Below are 16,733 nucleotides of genomic sequence, written 5' to 3' on the forward strand. Positions count from 1 at the left end.
GACGAGGTTGGGTGGTAACATGTTGCTAAAAGAGCGGTGGTCACTAAACGTGGAATCATGCACAACATATTTTGATGTCATATACAACATTGTTAATCCCAGACAACGAGGTCAGGTGGTAACGCCGAAATCCTATTAGTGACACATTGTTACTTATGCACTGGTGTCAATGATTGCAGGCTGGGGATGGATGAGTAGGAGTAGGCTCTTAAAGCTCGGAGCAGCTCATTTAAAATAAAATAAAATAAAATAAAATATATAAACGTGAACTTAGTGTAAAATTCAAAATAAGAACGTGAACTAGTTCATTCTAATCTCCATAACATTGGTTTCTTCATCTTTCTCCCCCCTCCCACACACACATTGGTCTGAAATGAATTCGGCAACAGAGAACACAATTTCCACTGCTGTGCTTAACCTTCAAAAAAAGCTGATGTGCAATAGTTTAGTTACATACAGTGTTATTGTCAGTGTTGTGCATTAATGTCAGATGGCCTTTTCACGTGGAACTACATTCTCTCAACCACAGAACGTCTGTCTGATTCTGCTTATCTGCGGCGTAATAACGTACGCTGCATAGGTGCACTTGTGTGAAGGAATATGAACATTTGCGGTTGAGAGAATGTAGCTAATGTAGTTCCACATGAAAAGGTCGTGTGACAGTAAGATAAAGCGGTGAAAATATTAAAAACAGCATACACTTAAACGGATTATATTTTTTTGAGGTAAGCCTTTTAAGTGGCTAAAATGCATTTTCTCTGTGTTCCCATCTGCAGCAATACGTTCCTCAACTTCTGTACCGGCTACTCCTGCTAAATCTCCAAACTGGGAGCTCACAGACTCCCATCTACTGCAGGTAGACGATTGATAAGTACCTCATAGAACCCCACCTCAAAAAACCTGAACTATCACTTTAAAGATAAGAGAATGGGAAAATAATGACACTAATGTACATTTTTCCATTCAGTTCAGTCAAAGCCTGCTGGGAGCCCTTTAACCAATTTATGTGGAGTTATTTTATTATTATAATTATTCAGTTTGATCAAAGTTTACTGCCTGCTGTCCATGCAGTTTAATTCATTCTATTTTTATGTTTTGGAAGTTATTTATTTTGATTTAAAGAATTCTACTCAGATTGTTATCTAGTTATTGCCTTGAACATCATGCACTTTATTTTTTTTCCCCAAATATTTTGTTTCACAAAAAATTCAATTAAACTTATGTTCATTTAAAGGCATCCTTGTGTTGGGGTTTGTGTTGCTGTAAATTTTGGCACAACATTTTTTAACATTTACCACAACTGAATATTGGCCCCAAATATTGGTTATCGGCATCCATAACTTACCAATAATCGGTATCAGTATTGGCCCTGAAAAAAACATATCGGTCGACCCCCTGGAAAACCTCCAAAAGGTGCCCAGGAGGCATCCTAATCAGATGCCTGAACCACCTCAACTGGCTCCTTTAGATGCGAAGGAGCAGCGGCTCTACTCCGACCTACCTCCGGATGGCCGAGCTCTAAGGCTCTCTCTAAGGCTTAGCCCAGACACCCTATGGAGGAAACTCATGTCAGCCGCTTGTATCTGCGATCTCACCCTTTCGGTCACTAACCAAAGCTTATTATCACAAGTAAGGGTTGAAACGAAGACTGATGGGTAAATTGAGAGCTTTGCCTTCCAGCTCAGCTCCCTCTTCACCACAACGGTCCAGTGCAACGTCCGCATTACTGCTGATGCTGCACCAACCCGCCTGTCAATCTCCCGCTCCATCCTACCCTCACTCGTGAACAAGATCCCAAGATACTTGAACTCCTTCACTTAAGGCAACAACTCATCCCCAACCTGGAGGGAGCAATCCACCATTTTCCGGTAGAGCACCATGGCCTCAGACTAGGACTAGGAGGTGCTGACTCTCATCCCAGCCATTTCACAGTCAGCTGCAAACCGCCCCAGTTCACACCGGAGGTTACGTTTTGATGAAGCCAACAAAACCACATCATCTGTGAAGAGCAGAGATACAATTCTGAGGCTCTTAAAATGGATACTCTCCTCACCTTGGCTGTGCCTTGAGAGCCTGTCCATGAATGTCACAAACAGAACTGGAGACAAGGGACAAACTTGGCGGAGTCCGACACCCACCGAAAACGTGTTTGACTTTATGCCGAGAATACGGACATATATACGTCAATTTTATTTGTATAGCCCAAGATCATAAATTACAAATTTGCCTCAAGGGGCTTTACAGCAACACAACATCCTGTCCTTAGACCCTTGCATCGGATAAGGAACAACTCCCTAAAAAAACAACAAAAAAAACTGTGTCCTGGATGGTTGCACTGAGACAGGCAATCGGTTTGGACTGCCCAGAAGCCACATCCATGAAGCTTATCAAAAGGGAATCTTTCTTATGGAGTTCATTAGAAAGCCGTCGAACATCCTCTTCAAGGTCAGCGATCTTTCTATTTGCTTTCTTTAGTAGCACACAGTCCTCACAGGACAAAGTTGGCATAATTGTTCGCTTAGCTTAGCCACAGGCTAGAAACAAGTCTTCACATACAGCCCCAGTGCTAGAGAAACGGAGGCTTCAGTGTGATTAAGTCAGTGCAGGAGCCGATGATGGAATAAAACCAATAAAGTAACAACAGAGGCAAACCATAAAATGGTCCCAATGAGTTGTAAGTTATTAGTTATTAAAGTTTAAAGCAAGCAGAGCAACACACAAACAAACCATCAGCTGGGAACCAGATGTTCAATCAAATGTCCCTCATCACAATCTGCAATTTCAGTCTAAGAAGGCTAACCTGTCCTTTTTCACATCCTCCTTGATGTGGTTGGCCACAGAGTTAATGTGGTCGGTGAAGTGTGGTACATCCTGAAATTTTTATTTTAACCCCAGTGTCATCCACAAATCTGAACCAATGGCTAGGTGGTGTCCCTGAATAGGACATCAGAGCTCTCTTTTCCACTTCCTCCACATACAAGTTGGCCACTACAGGTGAAACTGGGGAACCCATAGCACACCCATGCTTCTGCCTATAGTACTGTCCCTGTATGTAAAGTACGTGGACTGAAGACAGCTTCAGGAGCAGAAACACTATTCCTCAGGGTGGGGTCACTTTGTAATTTCATACGGACTACCTCCACTGCTTCATCAACAGGAATGCATGTGAAGAGAGACGTAACATCATAAGAAACCACAGAAAGTTGAATCAGTTCATTTGGACAAGTTTCATCACTCATCTAAGTGACCTCTTCAGTCTCAACTCACTACAGGTATCCCCACCATTATAAGCAATACAGTGGCATAACGACTGAAAACAACAACCGGTTTAAACCTAGTGCTGCACTGAAGCAGACCAAGCTGTCACTTGGTGAGCAAACAACGACCTTCTGCTTAATACAGCCAAAACCCAAGAACTCATTATTGACTTCCGATGCATGCCGAATCCCAAAACACCCGTACAAATGAACGGAGACCCCGTTCACTACAGCTGACTGTTAAATTCCTTGGAACATACATCAGCAATAACCTGAAGTGGAAAATTAACACTGAACATTGCAAAAGCTCAAGAACAACTTTTCGTTCTTAGGCAGTTTAAAAAATACCAGATCAAACATCAACTCAATCTGGTTTACTCAATCTCATTCTGGTTTACTCAGCAATTATCGAGTCCATCGTAACATCTTCTATTACAGTATGGTATGGAGGCCTGAACAGTCAATCATGGAAAAAACGGCAGCAATTGTCAACAAAGCATCCAAAATCATAGGCAGCCGAATCCCCTCAGCTGAATCTCTATATACTCCCTGGACTGTAAAGCGAGCAAAGATCATCTCCGACCCTTCACATCCTGCTCATTACTTCTTCCAGCTCCTTCCTTCAGATGGGCGCTACAGGTCACTGTCCACCAACATTAAACACGTCACAGTTTTTTCCCTTAGCTATCAGGACTCTCAATTCCTCCCTACAGTCTCCTCTTCACACACCACTGGCATGCATACTATCATTCCCCTAATCGTTGTGCGTAATATGTTTGTTTCTGCTATTGTGTAACTGTATTGTTCATGGTAATATGTAGTGTCTGCTGTTGTCCATGGATGTATTGTGCTGTCGAGTTTAATGTGTACCGAAATTTTTTTTTCACCGGCTTTGGTTGTGTGGCTAATAAAACTATCTACATGCAAACTGCCATGACCATTAACCAGAGTTAAAATGGCAATGTGTACTATTCACAAAGGATTGGGGAATAGTTGCAATCACAGCACTGTAAGATGGTGACAAATGTACTCTTAGCCCCCCCCTCGGTTCAGGTATGGTCATTCCCTCTTCACATAGATGGCCTCTTTGACTCCCCGTTCAAACCAGCGTTCCTCCCTATCAAGGATGTGCACAAGCTCATCCTTGAAAGAGTGGCAATTTGCATATGAAATCGATTGTTGTTTTTGGTCGTTATGCCACTATATTGTTTATAAGGGGGGGGGGGTTACCTGGAGTCAGTTGACACTGAAGAGGTCAATTAGATGAATGATGTAACGTTTCACTAAATAAACGTTGTGTCCAGATGAACTGATTCAACTTTCTGGGATTTTCTTACTTGGATTATTGAGCATGCATAAAGATGTAAGAGACCATTGTTTCATCCCCCTCCATAATGATGTCCCTCAATTTATCCACAAAATCCAGAGTGTTCTGAATGTTTTGTTCATTACTACCAACGGGTTAAGAATAGATGCCAGAAACTTAAGAGATGTTATAGGTCACTGAGTTAATCATACAAATAGGCTGTAATGGCACATCCTGTTTATGTATCTTAGGTAAACCATACAGACTAGGTGTATCTTCCCCTGGGTATAGAGGATATGCATTGACGTCACTTTCCCACCGGAACACGCCCCCTCAGTCGCAGTGAGTGGCAAAACATCCTGCAACATGGCTGCTTCTAGTAGGAGAAACAGTGAAACTGGGATTATAATGCAAGATTATCTGCTTAAAATAAAGGAAGTTGGACTTGACAGTGACCCGTACAGCTTACCAAATAACCAGTGGTCCATGGACATTAACATTTGGCCATAAATCGAGTTTCCTGATATTTATATGTACTTGATTTCTATGCCTGGGAAATACACAAAGCAAAGCCTGAAGGTATATAAAAGTCTTGACGCTTGGTCGTACTTCAAGGCGGGATTTGTTGGTGAAATTAAAGTGACGAGGACAATGATGGACATTCTGGTTGTATGTGGACAGGTTTTTCCAAATATTTATTCTATTTTATTTATTAAGTTACAACTGTGAAAACGGTAACGTTAAACCAACCATTCTCCCTTTTGTTTGTAAAACACAACACAAGGATGTTTAAAAAAAATATCCTGACAGAAACTTATGAAAGATGCTAAATATTTAATTGATGAGTAGTCAATACAGTATATGACTTGATGATTTTACATTTAATGTTACCCAAAAATCCAACATAGCCTAACGTTAGCCTACCTGACACAAAATGGGAACCACAAATCCACGATTTAGTGCCTGGATTCCAGTTGTTTCTGCGAATTGCAGTGATCTGTTTGTTTCTCTTTACCTTATCGTTTGGTAGTCTGTAAAAAGATAACTCCGATTTCTTGTGAAATCTATTAGTGCAGTCTATCACACAACAGTTCTTTCTTTTAGATACGTTTTCACTGTATTCAAGCTGGATGTTAATGCTGCCACTCAGTCTTTTTGCCACTCAGTGTCGCGTTACCACTGTGAGTTCCGCATCTGTTACATCACCCGCATACCCTCTATAATCTGTGGTACAAAATTCTGGCAACAGCTTTGGACTGTTCTAACAGTTTAAGACTAACACCTTTATCTTGTAGCCTGGATCTCATTTCAGGGGCTCATAAGTATTCATGTCGCTAAGTAACGTCACAACTTTCCAACCATTCCCCAATCCTCTGTGAATAGCACATACACATTGCCATTGTACTGGTCATGGCAATTTACATATGAAACCGAGCAGTTTTCAGTTGTTATGCCACTGGTGTTGTTTAAAAAGGTAGTGATACCTGCAGTAAGTTGAGACTGAAGAATTCACTTAGATGAGTGATGAAACGTTTCTCTTAATAAACATTGTCCAGATGAACTGATTCAACTTTGTCTGTGAATGTTCTCATTCATCCAGGTCATGGTTATCCAAAGGAGTTGAATCAAGTGCAACTGGACTTGGTATATATCCGTGAAGACGTTTCGCCTCTCATCCAAGAGGCTTCCTCAGTTCGTGCCTTTCTGACTAGACCAAACATCGGATCACAAAGAGCCACGCATATCAATAGCTCTGACAACAACTCCTAGAGGATAAATTCTGAGTCTCATCACCAGCCAGTCAGACTAGCTTGGTCTAGTCAGAAAGGCACGAACTGAGGAAGCCTCTTGGATGAGAGGCGAAACGTCTTCACGGATATATACCAAGTCCAGTTGCACTTGATTCAACTCCTTTGGATGATTCAACTTTCTAGAAATTTCTTACCTGGATTATTTAGCATGCAGTAAGTTATATAGATAAGAGTTTGATGTGGGGGTTGAAGTGATGAAAACCAACTGCATTCCTACCATCATAGTCCCGGCAACGCTGCTTGAGTGAAACACCCTTGCTGTTGAATGGCTTGATGCCTATGCCATCTTTCCTTTGGCCACCATAGAAACTGGACCAGCTGTCTGTGGTGCTGTCAGGCAGGTGAGCTGGTGTTGCTACAGAAACTACCCCAGCTCCCGAGACTCCAGCTGAGGAAGAGGAGGTGGAGGAGGAAAAGGGGTGCTGTTGGATTGGCAGGGGGAGGGGAAGGGGCAGAGGCAGGAGGGGGGTTGGGTGCTGGTGCTGGGAGCTGGACGTGGTAGAGGAGCCATAGCCTTCTGGATCCTTCCTGTCTGCCTCAAACTTTGACTTGAAGTCTGTAAAAAAAAGAAAAGAAAAAAAAAAGATTTGACACAAAAACAAACTCGGATTAAATAAAATGTGTAGTGAATGATTAATCATCATGACCCATTTTATCAAAGAATATTCATTCACACACATTCAAGCAAGACATTAAATCTTCAATGTCAACGAGCAGCTTTTTGTTATATTCACAACGAAACACACATTGTTGCAAATCCACCTTGAAGGTAATATGGCCAGTTCCAGTCAGTGCAGCTCGGTCTCCAAGGAGGCAATGCCGTCCACATTTTTCCCCTCAAAGGCTTCAGAAGACACTGATTAACCGCTTCACAAAAGGTGATCCTATCTACTTCTCAGCACTGTTTGCAGCAGCAGAGGCAGCAGTGGTAGTATGAATGCAGCAGTCACAATAACTAGGCTAGGTTGGTGGGAGACAAACAGTAAACTGAGCAGACAGGAGACTCTTAACCTCCTGTGGTGCTCTGAAGCGGATGAAGGGTGGGGGTGGGGGGGTTACTGAGCTTACTCACCTCTGCTGCCTCTGTGCTCCCGGTCCCTGCTCTTCCCTCGGCTGCTGCTCCTGCTTCGGCTTCGGCTGTAGCTGCGCCCCCTGGGACTGCCCCTGCGACGCTCGTGACGCTCACGCTCCCGGTATGGGTCTCCACCTCCTTTTCCATGTCGCTCGAGGTCACGACGCTTGCGCTCATCCCGCCTTCTGTCGTCCCGGCTCCTTAACGGTGGAACACAAACCACAATACATGTAAATGAATGTGTTTGGATTAAATGTTTATCTTCTTAAAACAAGTGAAAGGGCCATATGGATGTCAATTACAGGGCACTGAATGAATTGATTTTATCTGTGGTCAGTTAGCATCATCATAAGAGCCCTTTAGCAATACAGTTGTGCATAATGACTGGAAATACATAGTTGCAACCAAAAACAAGAAGTGACTACTTTTCATTTTAAAAGTCATTTATGCAAGCTAAAGGGCTACTGGTTACTTTCCATTTTAGTTTAACATTTACAGAAAATATTTTGCTGTTCTTTATTTTGTTTTGCAATGAACTTGGTTTGCCAGAGACTAGGGAAGAGACTGGACACCAGGGCCTTAATCAATCTAAAAGCAGGACTCATGGGAGAAAGTTCTCTCTCTAAATATAGACGTGCTTCAACAAGACACTGAAACCTCTATATAGTGAACACACTGGAGAGTGGTAAGAAAACTAGAGATAACCTATTTCAAGGGTTGAATGAAAAGTCCGGTAGGAAACAGAGATAAAGTTTTATTGAGAGGAGTGGTATTTTCTTGATATACCATTAGCGCATGAGATACAGCGCATAGCCGCAGGAACGTATTTTGAGCAGGGGGGCTGAGAAAAAAGAGGGCGGGTCGAGTTTTGCCAGGAGTGACGTTATGACTGTGCATAGCCTAGACACTCAAGTAAAACATAGATACATGACTAGAATGTGAGATTAGTTGCTGCTGAGGGACAAATAGACTCTCTCTCTTTCTCTCTCTCACACACACACACACACACACACACACACACACACACACACACACACACACACACGGTGGTGCCAGGCCTAACGTTACGGACGCTGCTTTTCTATGCGGAGTGCTTGTACGCTGACTGTGATGCTGAACATCAACACTCATTTATGCATGACAAAAGCACATCACCACACAAACGCAGACTGCTCGGCGGCAGCATAAAAAAAACAAACACATAAACACATAATATATGTATGCCTATAGCCAAAGCAATATCTCCAAAACACAACTGCAGGCTGTGCGGCGGCAGCATATAAAAATCAACCCATACACATAGACCTATCAGCCATAATCTCCAATCAAGAAATATACAGTTGGCGCTGATTAAGTCCCTCATGAGGGCATCAATGTCCAAACTGTTCAATATATCTCCATGAACATGCATCAGAGCAAGGTGGGTCAGTCTTTTTTTGCGTCATAGTTGTCCATAACTATGTCTTCAGATGACAGAGAGCGGAAAAGGTCCTCTCCGATGAAGCAGCTGAGATGGGGAGACTTGGGCAGAGTTTGATGAGGTCTTCAACTTTGTTGAAAAGATCCCTTGTTTGTGGATGGAGTTTAGACATGGTTGTTGCGATGTCTTTTACTGTCTAGGGAGAATCACTGCAGAGGTCTCCGATCATTTTCAGCTGAAGCTCCAGTCGGGCTTTGTCAAAGTGCAAGGGAGGGTGAAGGGAATCTATATCCACTATTTGTTTCTTGTTGGCTGCGTTAATAAGCACCCTCTCTCTGAGAGCTGCTGTTTTCATACCATCTTGATCAAATCTCCTCTTTACTTCTGCTGTGACCAAGTCCACAGCTTCATAGAACTCTTGTCTCCATAAGTGTTGCGCAACTTGTGCATCTGCCTCTGGCTCTGCTGTGTGTCGAGAACAGGCTGGTGTTTTTGTCATCCTGTGCTCACCTGGCATTTTAAGTCCCGTTGTGGATACAGTTTGCTGTAGCATGTTATCCACCACTGTATCATCCCGAAGGGCCTCCATGCGCCTTCCAAGCAGTTCGGCACACTCAAGGGCGCCCAGTGTGCTGGCTTTGGTGTGCTGCAAACTCCTGGCCACCAACTCGCAAATATTGCTTCACAACAGAGGAGGCCATAGTAGGTTTTAGCCTTCATTGCTTGCTTGAGTAGGCCTCCGATCTTAGCTCTGGTCTCTCCCCTCACACTTTTGTCACCCTTAAGCTGCTCCATTGTTTTGATGATTTCTCTGTAGGCACTACACACACGTTTGATAGCTATTGTTTGTATGCACCATCTTGTTGGACATATGGCCAGTATGGTAAGTATCTCATTGCAGCCAAACATGGACTCATAGAGCTCCTTGCGTTTTGCTGATTCACAGATTACCAGAGCTATGCCCTGAACCAAGTTCATCGAATCAGTGATGAGACCTACCTCACGCGCAGCCTCCTGAAGAACTAGGTCAAGTGAATGGTTGGCACAGTGGACGAAGAGGGACTCAGGGCATGTTTCTTTTAGCCGCGCCTGAACACCCGAAAACAGTACTGACATGTTAGAAGCTCCATCAAAACAATATCCATGGAGATGCTAAATTGGGATGTTCAGCCTGAGAAATACATCTTTGCTGCACTTGAACAGGGTCTCTCCGCTGCTGTCGGGGGCATTGTATAATGCAATGAATTCAGAGTGAATCCACATACTGCAGCGTCAATGAGAACTGCTCTCTTGTACAGGAGTTGGTGGTACCATCAGCTGTGAGTCCATAGTACGGACTATTTCTGGCACGAGATACAATCTCACGTTGAATAGCAAAGGCATACTGTTGAATGACTTCATTCTGGATTGTGTCTGAGAGCCAGTTATCTCTCCTCTCAATCCACTGTCTCTCTCCTGGGAGGTTGTAGGTACGTTCAAGCATCAGTTCATACAAAATGCCATCACGGGTGCTGTCACCCCGAAAAGACACCCTCTTCTTTCCCAGGAAGAGCACTGACCTGAACATCAGCTCCAAAACATGCCTTGCTGTGTCATGAGTTTGGCGGGCAGCGTCAGATAAAAGGGCAGTAATTGGGGTGTTTTGTAGAGCAGCGATTTTTTGAATGGCATCACTATGAAGTTTAGACTTTTCATGCTTGTTGAATTTTTCTATGGCTTTCTGCCAGTTTGTGAAGCCTCCCTTGACAAAACTGCTGTCAAACCTTACACTATCTTCATTGATGAAATGTTACTCTACTGCTTTCACACAGCTAAAACAGACAACGCGATAACCTTTCTCAATATAATGCAGCCACCTCCCATTTGTTGAACCAGTTTGCATTGAATGAACAAGAAAACGTCTCTTTTCCAAACTGCCTTCCAGGAAAACTGAAGTTGGTTGGTTGGTGTGGAGTGATTTCCTCGACTGAAACCACGTTAACGGTAGCATTTTGTCCTGGTACTGCCATGACTTTAGCTTGAATTAGCACGGCTTCTGGGCCCGGGGCAGGTGTGGCGGTCGCTTCGGAGGTGCTGCAGTTGCTGCTGGTAGGCCTACTTGGCTTAGGCTCCAAGTCTGCTTCCTCCTCCTCCGCTTGATCCGCCAACTTGAGGCTCAATCTCTTTTTGTCTTTTTTGGGCTTCCCAAAAAACTCAGAAATGTGTTTTTGCGCCATTTGGACTGGTGTTCAGACACTTGACCTGACTGAGTTACTGACGGGTGCCGTCATGAGACAATTGTTGCTTGTTGTCATTGTGGCTTACTTACTTTTTACATTCTAGTCATTAATGTTTCCAATGAATTTTAATGAATGAATGAACTGATTTTTTTTTGTTAAAACATATTTATTTATTTATTTATAAACCCCCTCCCCCCGCCCAATTTTTCTTGGGCTCCATGCCAGGGGGTGCTGCAGCACCCCTACTTCCCGCAGCTATGATACAGTCTCATGTGTCTGCAGTAATGAATATGAGTCCTGTGTATTTGTCAACATGAAATTGGGAAAATAACCCCTCATGTATCTGACAGGTATAACTGTCATAGTGGTATCATTTTTTTTTACATTAGCATTCTCTTCTTTAAAAGGTTCTATATGTAACTAGGGCTGCACAATAATTCAATATTACTGTGTATTGACTTTCAATGGTATTGTATCGAGATTAAATTTAAAATTGTCATATTGTGACACAATTTTGTCATCTGATGATAATGACAATCTATTGCCAGAAATTTCTCACAAAATAAGGTTATAAATAATTGAGGGTGTATTATTTGAAAACTAATTTTAGTTTGACATTATAGAGTACCAAACAGTTAAAAGTGATGAATCACACCTGGATTCCTAAATATGGTATTTTTGCGCATGAAAGCAGATACTGTGGAAATTGCAGGAAAGTAAAGACGGACAATTTTTCTCATTGACTACACTTTATTCTTCCGTACAAAATCACAATGCGAGCAACATGGTGCTGCTCCAACCATCCTCTTCCTCATCGCTCCACCCTCTCAACCTGAAAACCCTTTCTTAAAGGGCCCGTGTCTACCAATTATAGTGAATTGTGCCCATATAGTCCGCTACATACGTCCCCCAACTTGGAGGGGGGCGGGAGGTCCGGCCGCAACAGCTTCGCTGAACAGGTGTGGAGGCCGGGGTGCCTATAGGAGGGGCCTTAAGGACCCTGCGGTGGCGTGAAGGTAGGGCGGGTGGTGGAGGAACCTTAGGGATCTTGTTGGGGGGTGGGGGCGTGGTAGGAGGGCACCCCTGCCGTGGGGGCTGGGCAAGTCCAACAGGTCGGTCCAAGTCCAGGCGAGCCGGTTTGAGGCGATCTACTGAAATGTGCTCTGGCTTGTTGCCGACTTCCACGACAAAGTGCTTGTTTCCGGTCTCCAGGACACGGAATGGCCCGTCATAGGGATGCTGCAGGGGTCCACAATGGGCGTCGTGGCGGATGAAAACATTCTGCTAACTGCAGACTTGCGGGGATGTGAGACTGTGGGAAGCCGTGTTGCGAAGTGGGGACTGGTGCGAAAGCTCTGGCATTATCCAGGAGCGTGGTCTGTTGATGGGCTGCAGACCAGGGAGCTATGGTGTTGGAGGCGAAATCCCCTGGGACCCGCAGTGGCTGTCCATAAACCAGTTCAGTGGACGAGGACTGGAAGTCCTCCTTAGGGGCGGTCCTGAGGCCCAGCATGACCCACGGGAGCCTGTCGACCCAGCTACTATCCTTAAGGGTGGCCCGAAAAGCGGGCTTCATAGAGCGATGAAACCACTTGCACAACCCATTGGCCTGTGGGTGGGTACGCTGTGGTGTGGTGGAACTTCACCCCTATGCACTCTGCGACTGCGTTCCAGAGCTCAGACGCAAACTGTGAGCCCCGGTCCAAAGAGAGGTCAGATGGAGTGCCGAACTGGGTGACCTAGGTCCCGATGAACGCCCGGGCTATGTCGGTGGATGTCGTCAATGACAGCGGGACAGCTTCTGGCCATCGAGTGGCCCTGTTCACCATGGCGAGGAGGTAAGTAAAACTGTGGGAGGGGGGCAGGGGGCCCACTAGGTCCACGTTTACATGGTCGAACTTCCTTTCGGGCACCGGGAACTGTGCCAGGGGGGCTCTGGTGTGGCGGTGCACTTTCAAGCGCTGACACTCCAGGCAGGTGTCAGCCCAGTCTCACGTCTTTTTTGAGCCCGTGCCAGATGAACTTGGCTATGACTAGTCTTTGAGATGGCTTTCTGTCACCAAGACCTTGTAGAGAGAAGAGCCAGCTGGCCTGCTCAGCGCCAGAAAGTTCAAAAGTTTTCAACAGGTGAGCCTTGAGTGTCTCGTATTTATCTTGCTGCAGAGGATTTTTGAGGAGGCTCACCACTGTGGTTGCTGATGAAATGCTGAGAGCCGACATCATGTAATAGTGTGGCATCCGCGGTGATTTCCTGCAATGCTAACTGCGCTTCTGTCTGGGCGAACCAAGCCGAGGCTGACAACTCCCAGAACTCCGGCAGCTTGAGAGAAACCGCATTAGTCATCATGTTCGTAAAGAGTTGTCTCTGGAAACGTCGAGCAAACAAATGTCGGGGTCACCAGTGTGGAAATTGTAGGAAAGTAGAGACGGACAATTTCTCTCATTGACTACATGAACGCGTGTGTAATTTATTCTTCCGCAAAAAATCACAATGGGAGCAACATGGCGCTGCTCCAACCATCCTCCTCCTCACTCCGCCCTCTCAACCCGGAAACCCTTAAAAAGGGCCCGTGTCTACCAATTGACCATTCGCAAAGTCCCCCCCCCCCTTAGTTACTGTTGCTATGCCCATCAAGCTTTTCAGAACCATCCAGGAAGTAGCCGGATAACTCCAAAACATGAAGGAAGAAATCAGCGCATTCCCAGAGAAAATAAGTGATGTATTTTGGAGTAATTCATCCTTAATATCATCCCGTGAAAGGCAGAAGTGGTTACAGTATGCAGGAGGGGTACATCCAGAATATTAAAAGTAAAACTTCTTGGGTGAATTCCAGGCTGCCGGGTGCGACTGTAATTGAGGGTAAAGCTTACTGGTCGCAATCAAACAATGAGAAACCCCATCAACTAATTCTGAAAAACATTGTGGACCAATTGTGCTCTTGCACTGTAGGGTAAGTTAAATATTTCAGCTATTATTGGTATATTTTTAATAATCCGTTGTCAACATCACCGTATTATAGTGTTGATTTTGGCCAAGGTTCCCCATGGCGTTCTTTTATCCAGGCTTTTTCGGGGGTTCTGTAAGGGCTCCTGGGGGTCGCAGGGTGGCCAGGGACATGCCCCGGGGCCGGGGGAACCGCCCCATGATTTTTTTTTACTTTCGGACGAGAACCGGTATTTTCAACAAAATAAGGCAAACGAGATGCCTCCGCGGGCAGGATGACTTTTCCGAACGGCCGGTCCCCACCTGGAGCTCACAGAGGGGGAGAAACACTTAAAATAGGCCGGATATGGGGAGATCAGACTGGCCAGAGACCATCCCAGCTGATCCTCCCCGTGGGTCTTTATGCTCTGAAATGAAAGGTGGAGCCAACCTGTGACTAGCATAACAAAGTTGTGTTAGTGGGCTAGCTATCATTAGCTATCATTAAATTAGGTATCTCTGTCACAGACTAAGCTGGTTACGTTCATCAGGGACATTAATAATGTTATTTTGTTAGTCAGTAATATGTTGATAATGGTAATAATCATTGTGTGGGCAAAAGTAACAGTAATAATACGTTAGCTATATTAGCGATCAATAATAGCTAGTAGCAAGCTTAGCTTGGAGCAGACAGGTATTTTTGTTGATTGTGGATGGATTAAGTTGGCCATGGGGTCTGCTATACTGTGAAATCCATTGCCGACATTGCGCTTCTTGCGTTCTGGGTTTCGGGAAGGGAAAGAAAATTACACTCCCTCCAAACTTTTCAGATATCTAGTATCCGATTTGCAGATCCCATAGGCACACCGTTTCAGCATTTTGCTGTCTGCTTGAAAGCTTGATGGACCGCCCTCAAATACAAACCGTTGCTAAGGTAGGATTGGACAAGCACCGTTCTGGGGCGGTACTTTGCGAAAGGTCAATTATGGTGAATTGTGCCCATATAGTCCGTTACAATACTGTCATATTAATATTATATACATCATATTATAAACATAATTTATGTCATATTCCATAGTATGACTAGCCAATTGTCAAGGTTTGAGGGCTAGCTGAATGATACTGATTAAAACTAAGTAAAATGAACCCTTACTCCACCCAACTCCACACACACATCCCATATTTCTGCATTTAAAAACAAAGGAGTTGGACTAGCTGAGCATGTTTGCTGTTTAACACCTTGCACTCCACAACAAACTACGCAATGATCATAGCGATTAATAACCAACAATATCTAAGTAAATGTGCTGTATATCCACTACTTTTGCAAAAAAAATATGTCCTGTATGCTTTGATTTACTTATGTTATTCCCATAGCTGAAAGATAGAGCTCAAGAATACGGAAAAATTAATGTTGTTAATAACCAGTATTAACAACTTTAGCCACTGGAAGGTTTTTTTTTTGCATTTCTTGTTGCATTAAAAATCTTTTACTATCAATGTTGTCTGATGACTCTTGCAGCTTGGAAACTCCTAAGCTCACCCAAGACTAACAAGGAAAAGCTGCATTGTAATTTAACACCAGCAAGCAACAAATTGTGGCTGGAAAGTGACAAAGACTCTAAAGACCCAAACATACTCAGGCGGAACGTACGCGGAACGTATGTGGAGTGGACTCCGCCGGACTAAAAGCGGACGTCCACAAGCCCTGTGCACGCAAGGCTCAGATTTTACTCATCGCGGTCGTAAAATCTGAGCTTTGCGCGTACAGGGCTTGCGGACGTCCGCTTTTAGTCCGCCTTTAGTCCGGCGGAGTCCGCTCCGCGTACGTTCCGCCCAAGTATGTTTGGGCCTTTAGACTGTTGTTGATTAGTGATCAGCAGGTGAAGTGCATTGCTGCGACCCCTTACTTATTTAGCCTAGTTGCCCATCATTAGTGCTGGAGAAATAATGTGTGCTTTCATTTTGAAATAAACACTGGTACCAGTCATGTTGAATTATCACTACAGGTGTTGCTCTAATACTGTATATCACCTGGAATCCCACCCACCACAAGATGCCCACTGAAAAGTGTTCATGCATGGATATTTATTTGGGATGAGCACCGAACTTAAAAAGTTTTGAACTGAACCTGGCGTCATTGAAATCGGAGCGGTTTCTCAATGGACTTCTCCTTCGCCTGTTGTCTCTCTCCTCTTCAGCTGTCTCAGGCTTGAGAGAATGAAAAAAAAATTAACACTTCAACTCTTCCAGACAGCCATCAAATTTTATGAGTCAAGATGTTTGAATATGAAAGAGTATTTATTATTCAAGAAATATTTACATTTTAGTTAACAAAATGCCTAAATTCACCAACAATTAATTCCTTAGAACAGGGGTGGGCAATCTTATCCAGAAATGGTCAGTGTGGATGAAGGTTTTCATTCCAACCAAGCAATTATACACCTGTGTCTCCTAATCAAGTTCCTCAGCAAAGACTCTACTGGTTGATTAGTGGGATCAGGTGTGTAACTGCTTGGTTGGAACAAAAACCTTCACCCACACTGACCCTTTCTGGATAAGATTGCCCACCCTTGCCTTAGAACCTTGCAGTGCCACACCCCTATACATTCTAAATATGTATGGTCCCGAAGAAAAACATAACTCTATTCCCTTGATACAATCATGTGTTTCTAACACATTCTTCCCAATGAGCTGCTGTAAAAAATAGAAGGTTTTGTTCAGA

The 16,733-nt window shown here is 44.1% G+C and overlaps 1 protein-coding gene across 1 annotated transcript in view; it reads right to left on the reverse strand.

The window, feature by feature from the left end:
* The window catches only part of rbm27 (RNA binding motif protein 27), a 71,419-nt gene that overhangs the window by 52,296 nt on the left and 2,390 nt on the right, over positions 1–16,733 (reverse strand). The window contains exons 4-6 of the mRNA XM_056284981.1: positions 16,140–16,219; positions 7,447–7,646; positions 6,592–6,930 (exon numbers count right to left, since the gene is read on the reverse strand). Coding sequence (XP_056140956.1) covers positions 6,592–6,930; positions 7,447–7,646; positions 16,140–16,219 — 619 coding nt within the window. The remainder of the gene's footprint in view (positions 1–6,591; positions 6,931–7,446; positions 7,647–16,139; positions 16,220–16,733) is intronic.

This window comes from Lampris incognitus, chromosome 8 (genome assembly GCF_029633865.1).
Source record: "Lampris incognitus isolate fLamInc1 chromosome 8, fLamInc1.hap2, whole genome shotgun sequence".
Classification (NCBI taxonomy): domain Eukaryota; kingdom Metazoa; phylum Chordata; class Actinopteri; order Lampriformes; family Lampridae; genus Lampris; species Lampris incognitus.